The sequence below is a fragment of the Phyllobates terribilis genome, unplaced genomic scaffold, assembly GCF_046119375.1.
Source record: "Phyllobates terribilis strain yellow unplaced genomic scaffold, ASM4611937v1 Scaffold_5__5_contigs__length_657084704, whole genome shotgun sequence".
Taxonomy (NCBI): Eukaryota; Metazoa; Chordata; class Amphibia; order Anura; family Dendrobatidae; genus Phyllobates; species Phyllobates terribilis.
This window is the reverse complement of record NW_027362765.1, coordinates 183,902,339-183,923,116: the sequence shown is the minus strand read 5'-3', so window position 1 is coordinate 183,923,116 and position 20,778 is coordinate 183,902,339. Positions and strand designations below refer to the sequence as shown.

Below are 20,778 nucleotides of genomic sequence, written 5' to 3'. Positions count from 1 at the left end.
ATCAATGAGTGGAACAGTTTACACTGACAGGAAGCGGTGGTGTCACTGTTCCAACCACCGCTGGATTGCTGCAGCCTGCGATTGGCTGCAGAGGTCAGGTGGCTCATCAAACATTTAATGAGGACGCGGCTGGTGGATCAGTGACATTAATGACTCCTGTGTGCAGAAAACACATCAGCCTGTGATGGACCCTGGTCAGTATGACTGGGTTTGTTCATTTTTATATATTCTATGGGGGATAATTTTATTTTACCTACGCAACTCTTCTAAACTGTCATTGTGTGGAGGTACATGTCCCAAGAAGAATAATAAAACTTCATTATTAATTAATATATATATTTCCAGGTAGAGTAACAGAGGTACAGCACAATACATTTGAAAAAGATACTTCACAATTGTTACTTTATGGGAGAAGGACGTATTTACTAAAACAGACATCTCCGGATAGTTGACAGGTCTCCTTTAAACAAAGGTGATTTTTATTTAAAATGGATAATGCTATGATGCCATGATCCTCGGAGATGGATGTATGGCTTGCAGTGACATCTTACTTCACAAGTACTTACTTCCATTATTTTTGGCTATAAATCATGACTGATATGAAATAGGAGGAAAAAAGGGTAGGTGGCCTAGAAGCCTCTTATCTGCTATCATTTGCTATGTAACAAGTGTGGGTGGGTGGCTGGCAAGGAGATTTTATCCTGTCTCTGTTTATTTCAGGCCCTTACATGTCTCTGAGGAAAAAGACAGCCTGATAACACTGAGCAGCAAGGTTATATGCAAGGACGACCAGGATGTCATTGTAAAAGGTAAAGAAATATTCATTCGCGACTGGTGGACATCAACACTAATAGGATGGTGGGAGTTGGAAAAGTAAAAGGAAGTGGTGGGAGGATTGGCCCGCGGCCTGGACTAGTGATATCAAATATGTATAAAACGTTCAGACGGCTTCCATGCCTTGTAACATCAATCCCACGTTAACAGTCAGCCTTCAAAGACAGGTTCTGATTCATGAGGATGCCAGATTGTAGGCCAACCTTATATTGGTGGATTCAGACAGTTTTAGTCTAATGTATACGGAGACCTTTTGTCGCACACTGCTCATCGTCATATGATAAAAATTGGAGTTCTTTGTTCATTGTACATATCACAAGCTCCTATCACTTTACAGAAAGAGTTAGGCTGGCCATACACATTAGATGGCTATCTGCCGAGCAATGCTTCAGCCAATTGGTCAGCCACCAGCCATTTCAGCTGACACTCCCGTGCACAGGAGCGCTCATTCGGCACCTGTGTTCTGTATGAGAAAGCCACGGGCTGACATGTCGGCCAACAGCTTATCTTAGGGAGAACAATGCGATCGGACATGTGCAATCAACATCTTCCTGAACCGACAGTCGGCCAGCGCCCCCATTCACATTAGACCACCTTCTGAACCTTCTGTACATCAGCGGGTTCAGCTGACATTAGTTTAATGTGTATGGGGACCTTTAGGCCTCGCACACATCTGCGTAAAAAAAAATCGCTCCGATGTTGATCCAGAAAAGTAGGACAAGTGTTATTCGAGTACAATGTGATTTTCTCTCCTAACATCCGTATGACATCCATATGATATGCTATGCAATCCGCATGCAATGCGATTTTAACATCATCTTTTACATACTGTGATTCTCTATGTAATTAAAAGCAAGTTTACAAACGAATAAAGCAATTTTATATACTGTACATAGATAGAAATAAAATTGATATATAATAAATAGATACAGTAGATAAATAGAATAGATAGATATCCTGTAGATATATAATTTCACAAGCCCCCTACTTATAAAAAAACAGCACCCTTTACTACCTTTAATGTGGTACTAAAGGGTGCTAATTTATTATATGTAGGGGGCTTATGAAATTATATAGTGTATTTACAGGATATCTATCTATTTAATATATCTATCTATCTACCTATTTATTCTCAGGGTTCTGGATGTGAAATTACTGTACTTGGCTGATGAAATTTCCTGCTTCCTTTTGAGATATGTGCGAGAAAAAAAAACAGACAGCATACGTATGGTCTGTGTGCCGTCCGTTTTTTTCTCGCACCCATTGACTTGCATTGGCGAGTCTCGTCCGATATATGCAGACTCTTGCAGCATGCTGTGATTTTTTTTCTCATGCAGATTCCACCTGAGAAAAATTTGGAGATCAACATTGGTATTAAAAATCGGATTGCACTTGTCCGATTAAATACGCTGATGTGAGCAAGCCCTAAATCTAGTAGTAAACATTATGGGCTCGATTTATCATTTGCAGTTTTTGTGAATTCGCTTTTTTTTATTATCGTATTCGCTGACGTTTTTTGCGCAAAAACTCATGAAAATAGCGCACACGGCTCATGAATTTTACACAAAGTTTAAAATGGTCTTTTTTACTGTCATTAATTGCCTTTGCATAGATTTATTTTGCATGTTTCTCATACATTTTTTTGGTGTACATAGAATCACTCCAGGGGGTGACTGCAGTACATTTGAGACACATTTTGTGACTTTTTGAAAAGTCACAAATAATGAATTAGCCAAACATATATGGAAACCATGAGCCCCGTCTACAACCCCACAAAAACAGCGAACAAATATAAAATAAACTTCAAAAAAGGCCCAAATGGAAAGATGAATTTGCTGCAAACAAAAATTGGTGAAAAGCACCAAAAACTCGACAAAAAACAGGCACAAATGCAATAATGAATTTGGCCCTATATTTTTTGTCAGCAGTCATTTTGATGTTGGTGTCCTGACTGACCTTTGATCTTAAAGCATGCCGAACGTCACATTGTGGTACATCAAGGTGTGATATTGCACAACATTGCCTCTAATGGTAACCTATGGGAGGGGACATGAAATCCTAAATGCTGATTTTACGCATTTTGGAAAAGTCGCAGATGATGAATCAGGCGAAAACATCTGGAAACCCTAAACTTCACCCACAAGGACAAACATAATAAAAATCAGGCGAACACATAAAGTAGACTTCAAAAAGTTGCAAAATGGAAAGATGAATATGGCAATAAGAGAAAAAAAGTGCAAAAAACACAAATCTAGATAAAAAAAAGTGCCAAAGCAATTAAGAAGCAGTCCCTAGACCTGTTCAGCACTTCTTATAGGTAAAAGAGGGCAAAACACTAACAGCTATTCCTCCCAACCCTCGCCTCGCACCATCTCCCGCTTTCGCAGTAGCTTATTTACCCTGAGACAAAAAGGATCGGCTATTGAAATGCAACATGCCCAATCTGAAATTAAAGTGGTTGTCTACTACTCGGACAACCACATCTCAATCAGCATGCTTGCCCCAGTAAAATAACAACACATACTGTATACTCACCTCCGGTTCTGGCACTGTTCCAGCGGTGTCGGCATTCGCTCTCTCGTTGATCGCGTGTCATTTTTATGTCACGCGATCCCTGCAGCCAATCAGTGCTGGCTTCACTCTCCTTTCCTTCGGACGAATCAGACATCAAGAGGAAGTGAGCGGCCAGCTGCAACTCTCACTTCCTGTTGATGTCTGATTTCTCTGAAGGGAGAGTGAAGCCAGTGCTGATTGGCCACAGGGATCGCGTGACATAACAGTGACACTCGATTTAGGGGAGAGCAAGTGCCGACACCAGTGGAAAGGCATCGGAGGTGAGTATAAGGGTGCGCTCACATCTGCGTTTAAACTCGGAGAGTGCAATTTGAGAAAACCTCGCATTGCACTCGCTACAATGTTAGTCAGTTAGGCAGTACTCATCTGCGAGTTATTCCATACCTGGAATTGGGGTGAGGAAAAATTTGCAGCATGCTGCGTATGGCCGCGTAAAACGGCCGAGACCTACCAATGAAAGTCAATGGGTGCGAGAGCAGAATCGCACAGTACACAAACCATGCTTATGCCGTGCGATTTTTACACACCCATCTCATAGGAAACCCGACATTTCATCAGCCGAGTACAGTAAATTCAGAGTGAACCGTCAGAATAGAATAGACATATAGATAGAATAGATAGATAGAAAGATATCAGTGAGATATATGGTTAGTGTGTAGCTTACTGTACATGTATTTATCTAAAATAAATTAAAGAAAAAAATGGCGCGGGGTCCCCCATATTGTTCTTAGTCAGCTGAGGGAAAGCCAACACCTGGGGGCTGATGTTTATAGTCTGGAAAGGGGCTAATAAACATGGAGCTTCCCAGGCTATTAATATCAGCTCACAGCTGTCTACTTAGCCTTTCCTGGTTATTAAGAAGGGGTGACCCCCCAAAAAATTAAAGTGGGTTCTATTCTTATGCACAACCATACGACTGGAACAATCTGTACCAAATTTTGCACATAGGTCCTGGAGAGCTGTAACCTTCCGAAGCGACTGCATAACCTATCGTTCTCAACATATTTGCAAAAAAAATAACTAAAGAAAACAAAAGCAAATATTAACTTACAGCTAGTGATGAGCGAGTATGTTCTGTTATCCCTTTCGGCGAGCATACTCAGGTGCTCGCCGAGTATCTTCAGTGTGCTCAAGTGTTATGTATGAGTCACTCCCTGTGCATGATTTGTGACTGTTTGACAGCTTTAATACATGTGAGGAATGCCTAAGAAACAGCCATTCCTCACATGTATTAAAGCTGTCTAACAGTCGCAAATCATGCGCACAGGGTGACTCAAACATAACACCCGAGCACGCTGAAGATACTCGGAAAACACCCGAGCATGCTCTGAAATCTCGAGTAACGAGCATGCTCGCTCATCACTACTTACAGCCAAACGACTCAACCAATCTGCACCAAATTTGACACATAGGTAAATCAGGTGCTTAGGAAGATTTTACACTGCATTTTAGCTCTCTAGTATTTACTGTTCTCCATATATTCACAAAAAAATGGAATATAAATTGAAGCTCAGATATGTTGGCTCCATATCAAAAACAAGCAAAAATGTAAGCGCCCATACAAGCCACAAACAGTTAAAGAAAGCAGACCCATGAGAATTCTACTAGGAAAATAAACTCTGTTATGATTCCTACATTGATATTTATACAATGTCTCTTTATTTTAACTGTATTAAATTGGACGGTTTCTGTTGGTTCTTAACTCCAGTGTTTTGTCATCTCGCCTGCCATTATTTATGCTTTATACACATACAGCGGACTTAGAGAGAAATGAATGGATGGATACCTGTCTGTTGTGGAGTAAGCAGGAGAAGCTTCGTCTCCACCAAATTAAATTCAGTTATCCCCTTTCCTTTGCCTTAGGGTGGCTGCAGCGCGAGGTGTGTGGTGAGGCCAGACGGCCCTGGTCCAGGCTGAAGAAATACTGGTTTGTCCTCACTCCAGATTCCCTGGATTGTTACAATAGCAATGAGAAGCCTAACAAACGCTTGGGAAGCTTGGTGCTCACCAGCTTGTGTTCTGTCATGTGGCCATCGAAACAAACTTACAAGGAGACAGGTGAGCCATCACTATATGATATCCTATTCTTTATGTCTACCTTTTCATTTTTGCATCATAATAGGCCACCCATAAACTTGTATGAGGCTTACTGCACTTTTGTACGCCTCCAGTTTCATACAGAGTCATATTGAGGTTTTTGTGCCATGTCCTATCCGATTCCATATTACTATAGTATTTTTTCCTTGAAGCTTTGGTTCTGGTGGAGAGTTTCTCTATCATACCATGTAACCACATCGGACTTGCCCTGCCATGTCTCACTACCTTATAACTATCTTACAACTAAGCTGTCCATACACATTAGACAGATGCTTGCCGAATCCACCAATCTTGGTGACACATTTCAATCATCTAATGTGTATGGTGATCCAAACATTTGTTCTCCGAGAGTATAAGCCACCACCAAATGTATCTGATAGCAGCTTATCCTCCTTTCAATATACCTGCTTACCATTGGGACAGGAGGCCTGCATGTCTTTTGGATCTATTGGTTAACCCTTTTTTTAACCCTGGGTAGGATCGTAATCAAATAATTGAAAGATATCTTGTTCCAAAATGAGGTTTCATATCTTTGATGGCTATATTAAGTATTCAATCCACCAATGGTCTACTTGTCCCTAGGGTACTGGAATGTAACTGTGTATGGAAGGAAGCACTGTTACCGCTTGTACACAGAACATCTCAATGAGGCGGTGCATTGGGTGTGTGCCATCCAGAAAGTGATTGACAGCAAAGACCCATTGGAGACTCCCACACAGCTGCTCATAAAAGACATTGAAGTGAGTAGACCAGACTGACTGTATGCTACATCAGCCTATCTAGTGCACGTAAGAACAAATACATGTTCATGGAGAGCAGCAGAGGCAACAGTCTGAGACCCAGCAAGACCCAACAAGTATTATTCACGGGTCCCATTAGAGTATGAGAGAGTCTAGCACCTGGGATAAAATTTTCCAAAGCTCCAAAGCTTTATTCTATCTTCTTAAAAAAATATAATACACATATTTGGCAATTCCAAAACATGTGTAAATACTCCCAATGTGTTTTAAGCTGAACAGGCTCACTCTCTCTTGCTATAGTGCTCTGCATAAGTGAGTATACCAACTTTAAAAAGTAAGATTTTAATCAATATTGCACGGAACAGAAGAACAAATTCCAACATTTTGACAAGGTTTCATAGAACATTTTTTAACCCATAACATGAAAGTAATGTTAATAATATAACTTTCATTACAAAATGTTCAGTTTTACTCAAAAATGCAAAAATAAATACACCCTATTTAGTACAGACATTTAGTATTTTGTATGACCTTCATGATATATAAGGACAGCACCAAGTTTACTAGGCATGGAATGAACACGTTGGCGACATATTTATCTTTTGCTATTCTTCAAGAATGACCTTTTTTTAAGAGCCTGGAAGCTGGAATAATGCGCAACTTGTCAAAATACTAGATGTAGTCATTTTTAATGTAGCCTCAGTCCAGAAATCTTTCTCTAGTCCCCAACTGGAGTAAGATTCTGGTGTAAGGAACACCAAGGCTCTTCATGAATTAGATAAGCTGGGGTGATGCGCCTTCCTGCTTCACCCATTTTGGTGGAACTCACAGAAAATGTTTTAACACCACTCCGAATTCTGTCAAAATAGCTTGGATGAATCTGGGCCTATGTGTGATGGCCTTAGCCTGTTGTGTATTCTTCTTTTCCCACAAGACATATCCTCTAAATTACACTTCAACCAGACTTTTCTGTCGTAACATATTGCGCAAAATGCAGCACTACCTCAAAATATCATATAATCTCAGCTATTCTGCATAAAAAGTTTCTGTAGAAACAGGATATTGAGATAAATCTGAAGCTTATTTTGAGATTTGTAAGAAGGAAGTTTCATGATGTTACATATGTTCTGTATGTTCTGCAACAGTAGCGGATGACCACTATTGCGACAGTGCCACCAGAAAGAAATTCTCACAATGTCTTTCTTTTCTTTTCTTCTTCCTTGTTCTTCTTTCAGGAGAATCATTGCAATCAAGAAACTGTGGAGGAAATCTACAAACTGAACCCCATCCTACGGCATACAAAGAACCCGCTCTACGCTCCACTTTTACCCTTCCCCTATGGATCCGACGATCATTCCCGTAAGTGTTGTGAATAGCAACAATCAGATCAAAGAGATTATTCTGCTATGGTAGAGTGGAGACTGAAGATGAAACATGTAGCTGTTAAATCCTTCTTGGACGGATTTAAAGTATGTGATGTGATGTATGTGATGTGATGTATGTGATGTGATGTGATGTATGTGATGTCATGTATGTGATGTGATGTGATGTATGTGATGTCATGTATGTGATGTGATGTACAGTACAGACCAAAAGTTTGGACACACCTTCTCATTTAAAGATTTTTCTATATTTTCATGACTTTGAAAATTGTACATTCACACTGAAGGCATCAAAACTATGAAATAACACATGTGGAATTATATAGTTAACAAAAAAGTGTGAAAGAACTGAACATATGTCTTATATTTTAGGTTCTTCAAAGTAGTCACCTTTTGCTTTGATGACTGCTTTGCACACTCTTGGCATTCTCTTGATGAGCTTCAAGAGGTAGTCACCGGAAATGGTCTTCCAACAATCTTGAAGGAGTTCCCAGAGATGCTTAGCACTTGTTGGCCCTTTTGCCTTCATTCTGCGGTCCAGCTCACCCCAAACCGTCTCGATTGGGTTCAGGTCTGGTGACTGTGGAGGCCAGGTCATCTGGCGTAGCACCCCATCACTCTACTTCTTGGTCAAATAGCCCTTACACAGCCTGGAGGTGTGTTTGGGGTCATTGTCCTGTTGAAAAATAAATGACGGTTCAACTAAACGCAAACCGGAAGTAATAGCATGCCGCTGCAAGATGCTGTGGTAGCCATGCTGGTTCAGTATGCCTTCAATTTTGAATAAATCCCCAACAGTGTCACCAGCAAAGCACCCCCACACCATCACACCTCCTCCTCCATGCTTCACGGTGGGAACCAGGCATGTAGAGTCCATCCGTTCACCTTTTCTAGGTCGCACAAAGACACGGTGGTTGGAACCAAAGATCTCAAATTTGGACTCATCAGACCAAAGCACAGATTTCCACTGGTCTAATGTCCATTCCTTGTGTTCTTTAGCCCACACAAGTCACTTCTGCTTGTTGCCTGTCCTTAGCAGTGGTTTCCTCGCAGCTATTTTACCATGAAGGCCTGCTGCACAAAGTCTCCTCTTAACAGTTGTTGTAGAGATGTTGCTGCTGCTAGAACTCTGTGTGGCATTGACCTGGTCTCTAATCTGAGCTGCTGTTAACCTGCGATTTCTGAGGCTGGTGACTCGGATAAACTTATCCTCAGAAGCAGAGGTGACTCTTGGTCTTCCTTTCCTGGGGCAGTCCTCATGTGAGCCAGTTTCTTTGTAGCGCTTGATGGTTTTTGCAACTGCACTTGGGGACACACTCAAAGTTTTCCCAATTTTTCGATCTGACTGACCTTCATTTCTTAGAGTAATGATGGCCACTCGTTTTTCTTTACTTAGCTGCTTTTTTCTTGCCATAACACAAATTCTAACAGTCTATTCAGTAGGACTATCAGCTGTGTTTCCACCAGACTTCTGCACAACACAACTGATGGTCCCAACCCTATTGATAAGGCAAGAAATCCCACTTATTAAACCTGACAGGGCACACCTGTGAAGTGAAAACCATTTCCGGTGACTACCTCTTGAAGCTCATCAAGAGAATGCCAAGAGTGTGCAAAGCAGTCATCAAAGCAAAAGGTGGCTACTTTGAAGAACCTAGAATATAAGACATATTTTCAGTTGTTTCACACTTTTTTGTTAAGTATATAATTCCACATGTGTTAGTTCATAGTTTTGATGCCTTCAGTGTGAATGTACAATTTTCAAAGTCATGAAAATACAGAAAAATCTTTAAATGAGAAGGTGTGTCCAAACTTTTGGTCTGTACTGTATGTGATGTGATGTATGTGATGTGATGTGATGTATGTGATGTCATGTATGTGATGTGATGTATGTGATGTGATGTATGTGATGTGATGTGATGTATGTGATGTCATGTATGTGATGTCATGTATGTGATGTCATGTATGTGATGTCATGTACAGTATGTAATGTCATGTGTGTGCCAGACTTGTGCAAAGAGTATTTCAAAGCCATCAGTTAATTACTTCGCTGGTAAAGAAGGAAGAACGTTAAAATCTAGCATACCGTCCGTATGGACATCAAATGTCAAGTCGCCACCATGCACAATACATTCTCCAATCATATGTCTTCGCAAACTATCAATACACTCTTAATTTATCTCAACTCAATAAAAATAGTCTACATTATATAATGGCAAATATATCATATATACACCAGTATGCCAGGGGTGATAGAGTGTGTTTGTCCAGGCACTAAAAAGTGAGATAGGTCATGGACTGGTGAGACAGGTTATGTAGTCAACTGCAAATGTTTGTTCTATGTTATCAGCCATATACCTCGTACAACCTGCAGTAATCCTCGCTCCACCATACCGCTGCACCACCAGCTCTACCCTCACCTAATGTATCCTCACCCATCCCTTGTAGACTGTGAGCCCTCGCGGGCAGGATCCTCTCTGCTCCTGTACCAGTCGCTGACTCGTTTTGTTAAGATTATTGTAAGTGTTTTTGCTATGTATACCCCCTTTTTTACGTGTAAAGCACCATGGAATAAATGGCGCTATAATAACAATAAATAATAATAATATACCGTAGTGTATTATAACAGGCAGGTTCTAGATCTACACTCCTGTATTTCCATCTATAAGACAAACTTTACTAGTTCCCAATGACCAGATAAAATCACTTGTAAACCATGTGAAAAAATGGACGCTCCTTGCACACACACATGTAGGATAAGCTGCTGCCATGGATGTCTTGCGAGCCACTTTACTTTCCTCTCCCCATTAAAAACACATGCAGACTTGGCTGAGTGTTCGGCTAGCAGCTTTCTTACTGTACATGCTGGCTCACTTCTATATATCGAGGTTAGTCACAGTTTTATGCTAATTGGGCAGTTGTAATATCAAATATATTCTTTATGATGTTTTTTTTTAAGTTTCCATATTATCTACTGTACATTGAAAAAAAAGACAGACAGAAATATTGTCTGTTTCTGTTCTGTAAAGATCTCTTTTCGCATCTCATTATCATTACAGGCAGGATTACAATACACAATAGTACAGGATACAATATTTATAACAGGTGAGGTCACAGCTCACCTCCTCCCCCTCTCTGCACAGTGACTTTTTCACAGATCATAGCATGCTTAGAAAGCTCTCCTATAGGAGTCAATGAGTAAGAGCCCATCATTTTCTGGCTGTGATCCATAAGGCTGTTGTAAAGCATATCTCTAAATGCTGCATGCTTCACAGCCCCTTCTTTCTAATGACTGATAATGGTCAGCTTCACTCCAGTTCTGCAAAATACAGGAAAAATCCATGAAACACAATCATATATAAGCAAACTAAGATGCCAAGCACCTCTACGATGACCAAAATATTACTGGTAATCTATGATTTGATCATCTGTAAAACGATCATTTACCGCACATGCAGCTTGTCACTTGGGGGATTCCCACTCCAGCTAATAAGGAAATCATTGTCTTTTGATGCGGACCCCAGACACCAGGGAATTTGGAAATGTCTTAGTCATTCTCTGTCCTTTGATCCCTTGTCTCTGTTCCCTCCCTCCAGTCTGGCAGACAAAGCAGTGCAAACATCTCATATTAAATATTAAAATGAAAGCTTCTGGTCACGCTTCATATCTCATTTTATTTTTACCACATTTGTGCCTTTTCTCGGAAACGGTTCTTTGATTCCTCTGATTTGTTCCATACCGCGGCATTGTGCAAATGCGTGAGATCATATTGGTTGCTGCATTAGGACAACCCCTATTAAAGGAATCTGTCAGCACAAAATGACTGTACAAACAAAGCACAAGTAATATGTGCACCCTTGGTATGGCTGAGCAGTTCAGTACACCTTCCTACAGACTTGGTGTCTATCTACCTCCTGTAAAGACAGAGCTATTAATCAAGTAAAAGGAGATAGATGGAAAACTAGTATCTGGGAAGGTGTAATGGTCATGTCAAGGGTGCACTAAGCAGATATGCTTTGTTTGTACAGTCATTTTGTGCTGACAGGCTTTCTTTAAGGTATATGAAAATCACTGAGGGGAACTCTTCTCCCTTTGAGCCAGAATGAAAAACCACTCTGGGATATCGGGTGCATCCATGCCTTTTATATTCATCTATTCATTTCAACAACCGCAACAAAATATGCAAATTGTCTCTTTAGAGCGGAAGAGGACTAGAAATCTAGCGCCACCTATTGGAAGTAGCAATCCTAAAAGTCAATATCGACCCTTTAACAAGTCTTGCTATCTTACTTAGGATAAAAGCCAAATCAAAATCTCAGTTTGTAGACATGGTGTTTCTGGGTATTGCCCCTCATCAGTGTAAAGTGTGAGATCTGATTTGGCTAGGTGAGAGGCTTAAGACTGGGATCTATGGGGTAAAGTTTCTCCTTAATGCCATATTTCCTTTGTAGCAGCCAGCCTTAAGGCCCTGTCACACTTAGCGACGCTGCAACGATCCCGACAACGATATGACCTGTCAGGGATCGTTGCTGCGTCGCTATGTGGTCGCTGGTGAGCTGTCAAACAGGCAGGCTCACCAACGATCATGGTAGCAGCGACATCGTGGAAAGAATCTTTCCACGATGTCCTGCTCCTGGTTACCAGCCTGCTGAAGCAGGAGCAGGCTGGTAACTATGGTAAACATTGGGTTACTAGGGGCACATGCGCTCCTAGTAACCCGTTGTTTATCATGGTTACCACTCTGCTACAGTGAGCGGGAGGTTACCGCTCACTTTAGCAGGCTCGTAACCATGATAAACAACGGGTTACTAGGAGCGCGTGTGCCCCTAGTAACCCAATGTTTACCATAGTTACCAGCCTGATCGCTGCTCCCGCTGGTCACACACAGCGATGTGTGCTGACCAGCGGGAGAGCAACGACCAAAAAATGGTCCAGGACACTTTGCAGCGATCAGCGACCTCACAGCAGGGGCCTGATCGCTGCAAAGTGTCACACATAGCGACATCGCTGGTGAGGTCACTGTTGCGTCACCAAAACCGTGACACAGCAGCGATCTCGCTAGCGATCTCGCTATGTGAGACGGGGGCTTTAGAAGCAAGACCTGCATCAATCAGCTGATCGCTGGCATTTATTTAAACCACTAACATTATGCTATGTGACTAATATCTGTTTCTGGGAGGCAGTAAGATTGCCAGTTGTTACGCATGGAAACTAAAGAATCATTATTCTGTATCATTGGCTGAGAGTAACACCACTGTTTTGTGCACCCATTTTTCATACCTCCTTCTAGGCCATGGGACAAAACCTTACAAACCTTGATTTTTTTTTTTGTGAAACGGTTGAAGAGAAATTGTAAGAGCAATTATCTGTCTCCTGTCAGACTCGTGTAACGAAAGGTTATTAAGCTCTTTTAAGTGCCCCCTTTCATGTATTTTTGCAGCATGCCTTTTCACAAATGCAAATCGTGTATGATTGTATATATTTCATATTTAGACTAGTGCAAATCACAGATCAGCATTACCCTTTAGTGTGTTTCAAACCCTAATCTGCACTTTCTGCTTATTTCAGCCCATAATGTCAAAGGATACACGGCCCTACGAGACGAAGCGGTGAAGATATTTAACTCCCTACAGCAAATGGAGAATGAACGAGACCCTGTTCCGCTAATGCAGGGGGTTCTTCAGACATGCCTAGACCTACGGCCTCTTCGAGATGAAGTTTACTGCCAGGTTATAAAGCAAACCACAGATCCACCAGAGCCAGGGAGTGCATCCGACCTCCGATATTGGCAGCTGCTTACTTGCATGAGCTGCACTTACCTGCCCAGTCCTGCTGTCCTTCGCTTCCTACAGTTTCACCTGCACAGGTAAATTAGTAGTCAATTATAAGCCATCAAGGTGACCTGAGCCGGTTACATGGAGTTAGTTCTGATGATATTACTTATTAATGACAAATATGGTGAATCATCTCCTGTAATTTGCACCCCTCCCCAGCTCTTTGTACACTAATGGAATGACTACAAGGTGTCAAATGTTAATTTCAAGCTGTTCGTTGTCTCTTCCTGGGCCAGGAGCAGGCCATTATTATATTACGAAATCAAAGGAATGAGACTCTTGGTGAAAATTTTATTTGGGGTTACGGTGGGTGATGTATACAGTATATACAACATATAATAGGATAAGCAGTGAAAAACAAATCTTGATAAGTGTTACGATACTGGTGTAGTATTGCTGGAAACCAGTGGCTGAAGGAGCACAAGCAGGAACAGCAAGCGATAGTAGAGGTTCTTGTAGTTAGCAAAAGGAGTTGTAGGAAACAATCTGTAGATAGCTGAGAACAATCTAGGTAAGAATGTTCAGGAGCTTGGAGACTGGAAACTAGGCTAACAGCTAGACACAATATTCAAGCAATGAGTGAGAGATCCATGCGGCTTTAAGTAGGCCCAAACAGGAAAGATGGATCTCACAGGTTCAGGATTTGCCATCTTAGTAAAGGGCAATTGCAGAGCACAACAGCAGCCTCCAGTGGTAAGGAGTGGAATTGCAGCACAATTATTAAGGTGAACAATAGCAGCCACTAGTGGTCAAACTGTGGAAGGACAACTGGAATCCTGAGATAAGTGATGGTAGGTAAAGTCTGTCCTTCCTTACTGATTACATACAGTCTATAGGGCAGATGATGAATCTATGATTGCTGGGGGTGCTCAGATTCACATTGACGCCACGTTAACATTCAGTGTTTGATCAGTAATTTACCTCAGTATTTGTAAGCCAAAATCAGGAGTGGAACAATCAGAGGAAAGGTATAATAGAAACACGTCATCACTTCTGTATTTATCACCCACTCCTGGTTTTAGTTTACAAATACTGATGTAAAATACTGACCAAATACTGAATGTGTGAACGTGACCTAATACTGAGAACAGAGAAACCTAAGTGCACTGTCTGAATGGAATTATAGTGTTCATGCGTAACCACCCCTCCCATAGTCGCACCTGCTCATGACTGCTCCATTCACACAGGTAACCTTTGGACCACCGTTCTGATTATAATGGTTGGATTCCTAGCAATCATGCATTCATCACCCATTCTGTAGGAGAATGATATACTCTTATGGACACCATTACCACAGATATATGAAATCCAGCCCTTCACCATGTAGTCTCTGCGTTTACCAACATTTTTGGGTCGTTGTCAAAAGCTCACTGAATTCGAGTGTGGTCCTGTAATAGGATGTCACTATTGTAACAAGTCAGTTTGTAAAATTTCTTCCCTCCCAAATATTCCATGAGAAACTCTAAATGGTATTATTGAAAAGTGGAAGCATTTAGGAACCACAGCAACTCAACCACAAAGTGACAAACCACTGAAAGTTACAGAACCGAGGTCACTAAGTGCTGAGGTGCATAGTATATAAGTTGATTCCAAAACTGCAAGTATCCAAACCTCTGCCAACATTAAATTAGCACAAAACTGTGCTCCAGGAGCTTCATGACATGAGTTTCCCTGTTCAAGCAGATGCATGCAAGCCTTACTTCACCAAGCACAAGCACAGATGGAGTGGTATAAAGCACACTGCCACTGGAGTCTGTGGAGTGACGAATCAGACTTCTCTGTCTGGCCATAAAATGGACAAGACTGGCTTAGGCAACTGCCAAGAAAACAAACATTACCTGTCTGACATTATTGTGCCAAATGTAAAGATTAGTGGAAGAGACCTAATGCCGTGGGTTGTTTTTCAGGGGTTGGCCTAGGCCCCTTTGTTCCAGTGAAGGGAAATCTTAATGCTTCACCATACGAAGACATTTTGGGCAATTGTAGCTTCCAACTTTGTGGGAACAGTTTGGGGAAGTCTCTTTTCTGGCCCTACATGACTGTACCCCAGTGCACAAAGGAAGGTCCATAAAGGCATGGTTGGGTGAGTTTGGTGCTGAAGAACATGACTGGCCTCACAAAGCCCTGACCTCAACCTCATCAAACACTTTTGGGATAAACTAGAACAGAGATGGCGAGTCAGGACCTCTCATCCAAAATCAGTGTCTGACCTCACGAACGTTCATCTAAATAAATGGGCAAAATTTCCCTCAGAAACACACCAAAATCTTATAGAAAGCCTTCCAAGAAAAGTGGAAGCGGTTATAGCTACAAAGGGGCGACCAACTCCACATTAATACCTATATTAGAATGTTATAAAAGCTTCTGTAGATTAATGTGTAGGTATCCCACTCCTTTTGTCCATATAATGTATGTTATTTCTATGACAAACTCTTTAATTTCATATGATTGTTTGGAAAGACAGTGGTAATAGATTGTCAATCAATTGCTTCATAAAATCCTATTTTGCCCTTGCTAGAACGAAAAGCTGTTCCCCTCACACTGAAATGGAGAAGTACGCTGATTTCATCCTATCTTCTCTGGATAAGACAAAGCAGCGAGAGTTTGTACCATCCTACGAGGAGATCTCGGTGCTTATTCAGCGGCAGGAGCTTATATGTACTGTCTACTACCCGGGATCCGGAGTCTGTAAAGTTCCAATTACATCTCATACTACAGCTGGAGAGGTGAGAGGTTGTTTGCATTGTGGATACTATTTTATTTATTTCTATACATCAGCCCTACAATCCAAAAGGCCCGTGCTGATGTGGGGAAATCTCGGTGCCATCCAGTACACATATAATGCATCCTCTTTAAAGAAGTTGTCTATTAATTTTTCATTGATGAACTATCCTTGGGATATTACAATATTACAACTTAAAGCAAATCTGGCATCAAACTATGTCGCCCTATGAAAAGGTGGCATAGTTGAATGGGAAAATTGATTCAAAGATACAGAATGCATATTCTAATCCAAAATTAGTTTTTTTGTAGCTACTAAGATAACTTTATCTTTGGAAAACCTACCAGAATTTTTTAATGTATTGAGATATTACTGAAACACCTGCTGCCTTTGCATGCAGGGTGGAGTGAGTTCTCCACTATCAGCAGACTACGGGTCGCTATTTCTTCTAGCATGTAGTCTATTATTTAACGCCTATACTCGGGCTAATTGTGCTGGGGCTTCATTCTTTAAAGGGGTTGTTATAGTGAGACACTCTCTTTAAGGCTAAGTCTACAAGTCCAGTTGAGGTCACATGAGACAAGATCACTTTAATGCTGCTTAAATCCCATATAATGACAGTGAATATGGTTGCACATAAATCCAGGGGCTTTGGATTTCTGACGATTGTCTTGCAGCTGTAATTTGCTTGTCACAACTCGACTATAATTAGTTGCACTGTAGCAGCGCAATAACTTGCCGTGTAGTTCATAGTGAAATAAAAAGTATAAAATTGTCCAAGATTGTCCCTTCCTCTACCAGTAAGGGTATGTTCACAATGAGTATTTGCAGTAGATTTTTCTGCACAAAAAATAGAGTGCTGGCAGGAAAAACTCTGCATAAAAAAATATGTGTTTTTGATGCATTTTTGTGTGCGTTTTTTTCTCCATTTATTTGAATATGTGAAAAATGCTACAAAAATGCTAAAAGAATTGACAGGCTGCAGATTTGAAAAAAAAACAAAAAAAAACGCTTTAATGGTTCAAATCCGCAAGAAAATAATTAGCAGCATGTGCCGGAAACTTCTAAAATCTCATTCACTTTGCTTTTACTGTAAACTGCAGCGTTTTTTACGCTTGAGATCTAATTTGCACCGAGCTGTTCTTGTCTTGGAAGGTGTCTGTGTTTTTACTACGTTATCAGTTTGGGTTTTGTCCGTCTCATCTGTAATGTATTTATTAGTAACTGTGTTTCTTTTAGGAGAAGGAACATGAGCTAGACCCTGGCTTCTTACATGTAATGACTCATTATCATGAATCTGTCTCAATTTTTTTTTTCCTTGAACCAGTTGGTGGAAGAAGTGATCAAAAAACTGAAGCTGACTCACAGTAGAAACGTGTTTGCCCTCTTCGAGCAGAACAACCATTACGAGCAAGCTCTGGCCAAAGCCACTATAGTTGCCGATACCCTCACCAGGTTTGAAAAGTAAATACAGCTTTACTGGTGGTTCTTAGGGGTGAGGGGGGCGCAGTCAGTTGGACTTTATTGCTCATTTCAATAACTAGGGCCGCCCAGCTCTATGTCTATACAGTGAAAAAATGGGCCAGCGCCCTTCACTCACTGCTTGGGCACTGGATTAGAAGCCAAGACCCAGAATTGAGCATTTATGGGTCACCTTGGTTAGAACTATATTACTGAATTATTTTAATAATTTATCTAAATTTTTGTTTTACTGTAAACCCCTTAAAATATTCTTAGTGTAACTTTGTAACAATGTTCTTTTAAAAAATTGTTGTATAAAAATGTAATGGTTCAAAAAAAAGTTTTTGTAGATAGAAATAAAGTCAAAACGAAAAAAGGGAGTAAAACAAATCATTATATTAATCAACTTACTCTTTGTTCATTAGGCAATTCTTCATTTTTGTTTTGTATTTTTTAGCTTTACATGTAAAGAGAAGGGATTTGAAACGCGATGGAGATTATACTTCAAGCTTTACTGTTTCCTTGACACGGATGATGTCTCGAAAGACAGCTTAGAATTTTCTTTCCTCTTCGAGCAGGTATGTTACAGATCTATATTTTGTAACCATGCTTCCCGATCTTGTGTCAGGCCCCTGTTTAGTCCTGTGGTCAATTACTACAGAAATCTTTGAAAATACCAAGTCATGATATGAATGATGTAAATTACCTGGAAACAGTGTTGGACAGAAGTGCCAAGAGCCCACCAGAAACCAACTCCAAGGTCCCACTTTTCAGCTAATTGCAAATATGACTTCATCCTCACTCACAAATTTCTATAGCAATAAAATGGGTTGATTGTTAAATGAATAAGATGCTGCCTTTGTCTGTACATAGTGAATCAAGTATATAGTGCCAAGTACTTCTCATATAAGAGGGTGGTGGCCCACTCTTGCACAGGGGCCCACCGGAGGATTCTCCAGTTCTCCTGTGGGCCTGTCCGAGCCTGCCTGGAGAGGACATAACTGAATCTCAATTTTTTAAAAGTCACTTTACTTTGCTAAAAATTAATGTCACAAGGCCAACTGGTATTTCTATGTAGTAGCTGGCTCCAGTGTGGATCCATTTATTTTGTACAGGGGAGTAGTTTTATCTAGAGGCAAGGAGTCTAGAAAATTAGTTGACCCACAGTTGGACTGGGACTTGCCAGTGTGATATGGTTTGTAACAGGGCTGTGGAGTCGGTAAGCCAAACCTCCGACTCCAACTCCTCAATTTTCATGACTCCAACTCACACTCCACAACTCCTTCATACATGGCTCATGTTTAAGTGATAAATTTACTGTAGCACAGATTAATCTCAGCTAAAAGTCTAGACCCTTAGATCAGGAATAGGACAGACATTTATAGGACATTTCATAACTTTCCCAAATTCTTATGAATAAAATATTCCCCACAAACTGCATTGAACTACTGTACCCAATTTATTATATATTTTAGGAGTTGGAGTCAGTCCATTTTATACCAACTCCGATTTCGACTCTACCAAAATGGACACCGACTCCAACTCCACAACTCTGACTCCACAGCCCTGGTTTGTAAAATGTGTCACTTCTGTGCTCTTTTAGAGAATGAAAATCCAGTTTAGAATGGGATTTAATTACATCTGTCTTTATCTTGTAGGCACATGAAGCGGTAATCCAAGGCTATCTTCCAACAAATGAGGAAACGTTGCAATCATTGGCAGCTCTCCGTCTACAGTTCCTTAATGGTGACTTTTCCCCAAATGCACCTTTTCCTCGGTTAGAGGAGCTGTTCCCTATCTACATTCTTCATTCTCGGGTGTTGGCATCTAGTAAACCTCACATCACATCAAAACCTTCCTGTCCCGGCCTCCATAAAGGTCTTTTCTCAGGAGCTCTTCCCAATGGATTGTGGAACAACTCTTTAGTTAAACAGAAGGCTGAGGAAAGTCAAAAGTTCAAGGGTCGAATGAAGGAAGAAGGGGCCAATATGATGTCTGCTATTGTAGACAAATGGAAGGCTGTACAGAGCATGGATAGAACTGAAGTCATGGCCACATATCTGTCCATAGTTAAACAATGGTCTGGTTATGGATCCACGTTATTTGACATTGACTTTTACATGGTAAGTTGTTTTTTTTCTTAAGCTCCTAAGGGAAACTATGATTTATACCTACTTGTATATTCATCTCCTAATAAATTCAATGGTGGAAGGCTCCTTTGATGGAGAGTACTCAAATGAGCTAGTAGGAGTCATAATTTATGTAATTCAGTGCATTTTATATCTTCTAAAACTTTTTAGGATTTCTATTATTATTATGAATTATTATAGCACCATTTATTCCATGGCGCTAAACATGTGAAAAGGGGTATACATGATAAAAAAACAAGCACAATAATCTTAAACAATACAAGTCACCGACTGGTACAGGAGCAGAGAGGACCCTGCCAGCGAGGGCTCAGTCTACAAGGAATGGGTGAGGATACAGTAGGTGAGGGTAGAGGAGGTCATGAAGTGGTATGGTGGAGCGAGGGTTACTGCAGGTTGTAGGCTTGTCGGAAGAGGAGGGTCTTCAGGTTCCTTTTGAAGGTTTCCATGTTAGACGAGAGTCTGATATGTTGGGGTAGAGAGTTCCAGAGTAGGGGGGATGCACGGGAGAAATCTCGTATGTGATTGTGGGAAGAGGAGATAAGAGGGGAGTAGAGCAGGAGATCTTGTACATGTTAAAACCCAATATATGTCAAGGCCAAAAGTGGCCGACAGCTATGCGGGGTAGTTCGTATAAGATGATGCTCACCTCAATAGAGAACGGCTCATGACATAGTATATTTTGTACAAGGATCCTCACTCACTATGTTTTTCTTTCATGCAGAGTTCTGTTGGGAGTTTCTCACAGCGGCTTTGGCTGGGAATCAATGCCAACGCTCTTAGTCTCTACAAGCAGGGAGAAGTGGATTCCTTTGAAAGTATTCAGTACAGCCAGATAACATCCTTTGGCGTTTCAGACAATTCCACTTTTAAAGTGTCAGTGAGGGAAAAAGAAATGATCTTCGAAACTTCCAAGGTGAGGTTTACAGTGAAACCGTCAATCACTGCTGCTATGGTACAAGTTTGTTATTCCTGTATCTAAAGAAC

General features: G+C 40.9%; 1 protein-coding gene across 3 annotated transcripts in view; it reads left to right on the top strand.

The window, feature by feature from the left end:
* The window catches only part of PLEKHH3 (pleckstrin homology, MyTH4 and FERM domain containing H3), an 81,375-nt gene that overhangs the window by 53,501 nt on the left and 7,096 nt on the right, over nt 1-20,778 (top strand). For 2 of the 3 annotated variants that reach the window (XM_073683591.1, XM_073683593.1), the window contains 10 exons: nt 721-809; nt 5,272-5,466; nt 6,088-6,245; nt 7,481-7,604; nt 13,196-13,493; nt 15,980-16,187; nt 17,511-17,647; nt 18,102-18,222; nt 19,303-19,767; nt 20,516-20,707. In XM_073683591.1, coding sequence (XP_073539692.1) covers nt 721-809; nt 5,272-5,466; nt 6,088-6,245; nt 7,481-7,604; nt 13,196-13,493; nt 15,980-16,187; nt 17,511-17,647; nt 18,102-18,222; nt 19,303-19,767; nt 20,516-20,707 — 1,987 coding nt within the window. The remainder of the gene's footprint in view (nt 1-720; nt 810-5,271; nt 5,467-6,087; nt 6,246-7,480; nt 7,605-13,195; nt 13,494-15,979; nt 16,188-17,510; nt 17,648-18,101; nt 18,223-19,302; nt 19,768-20,515; nt 20,708-20,778) is intronic. The other variant, XM_073683592.1, reaches the window with a different exon arrangement.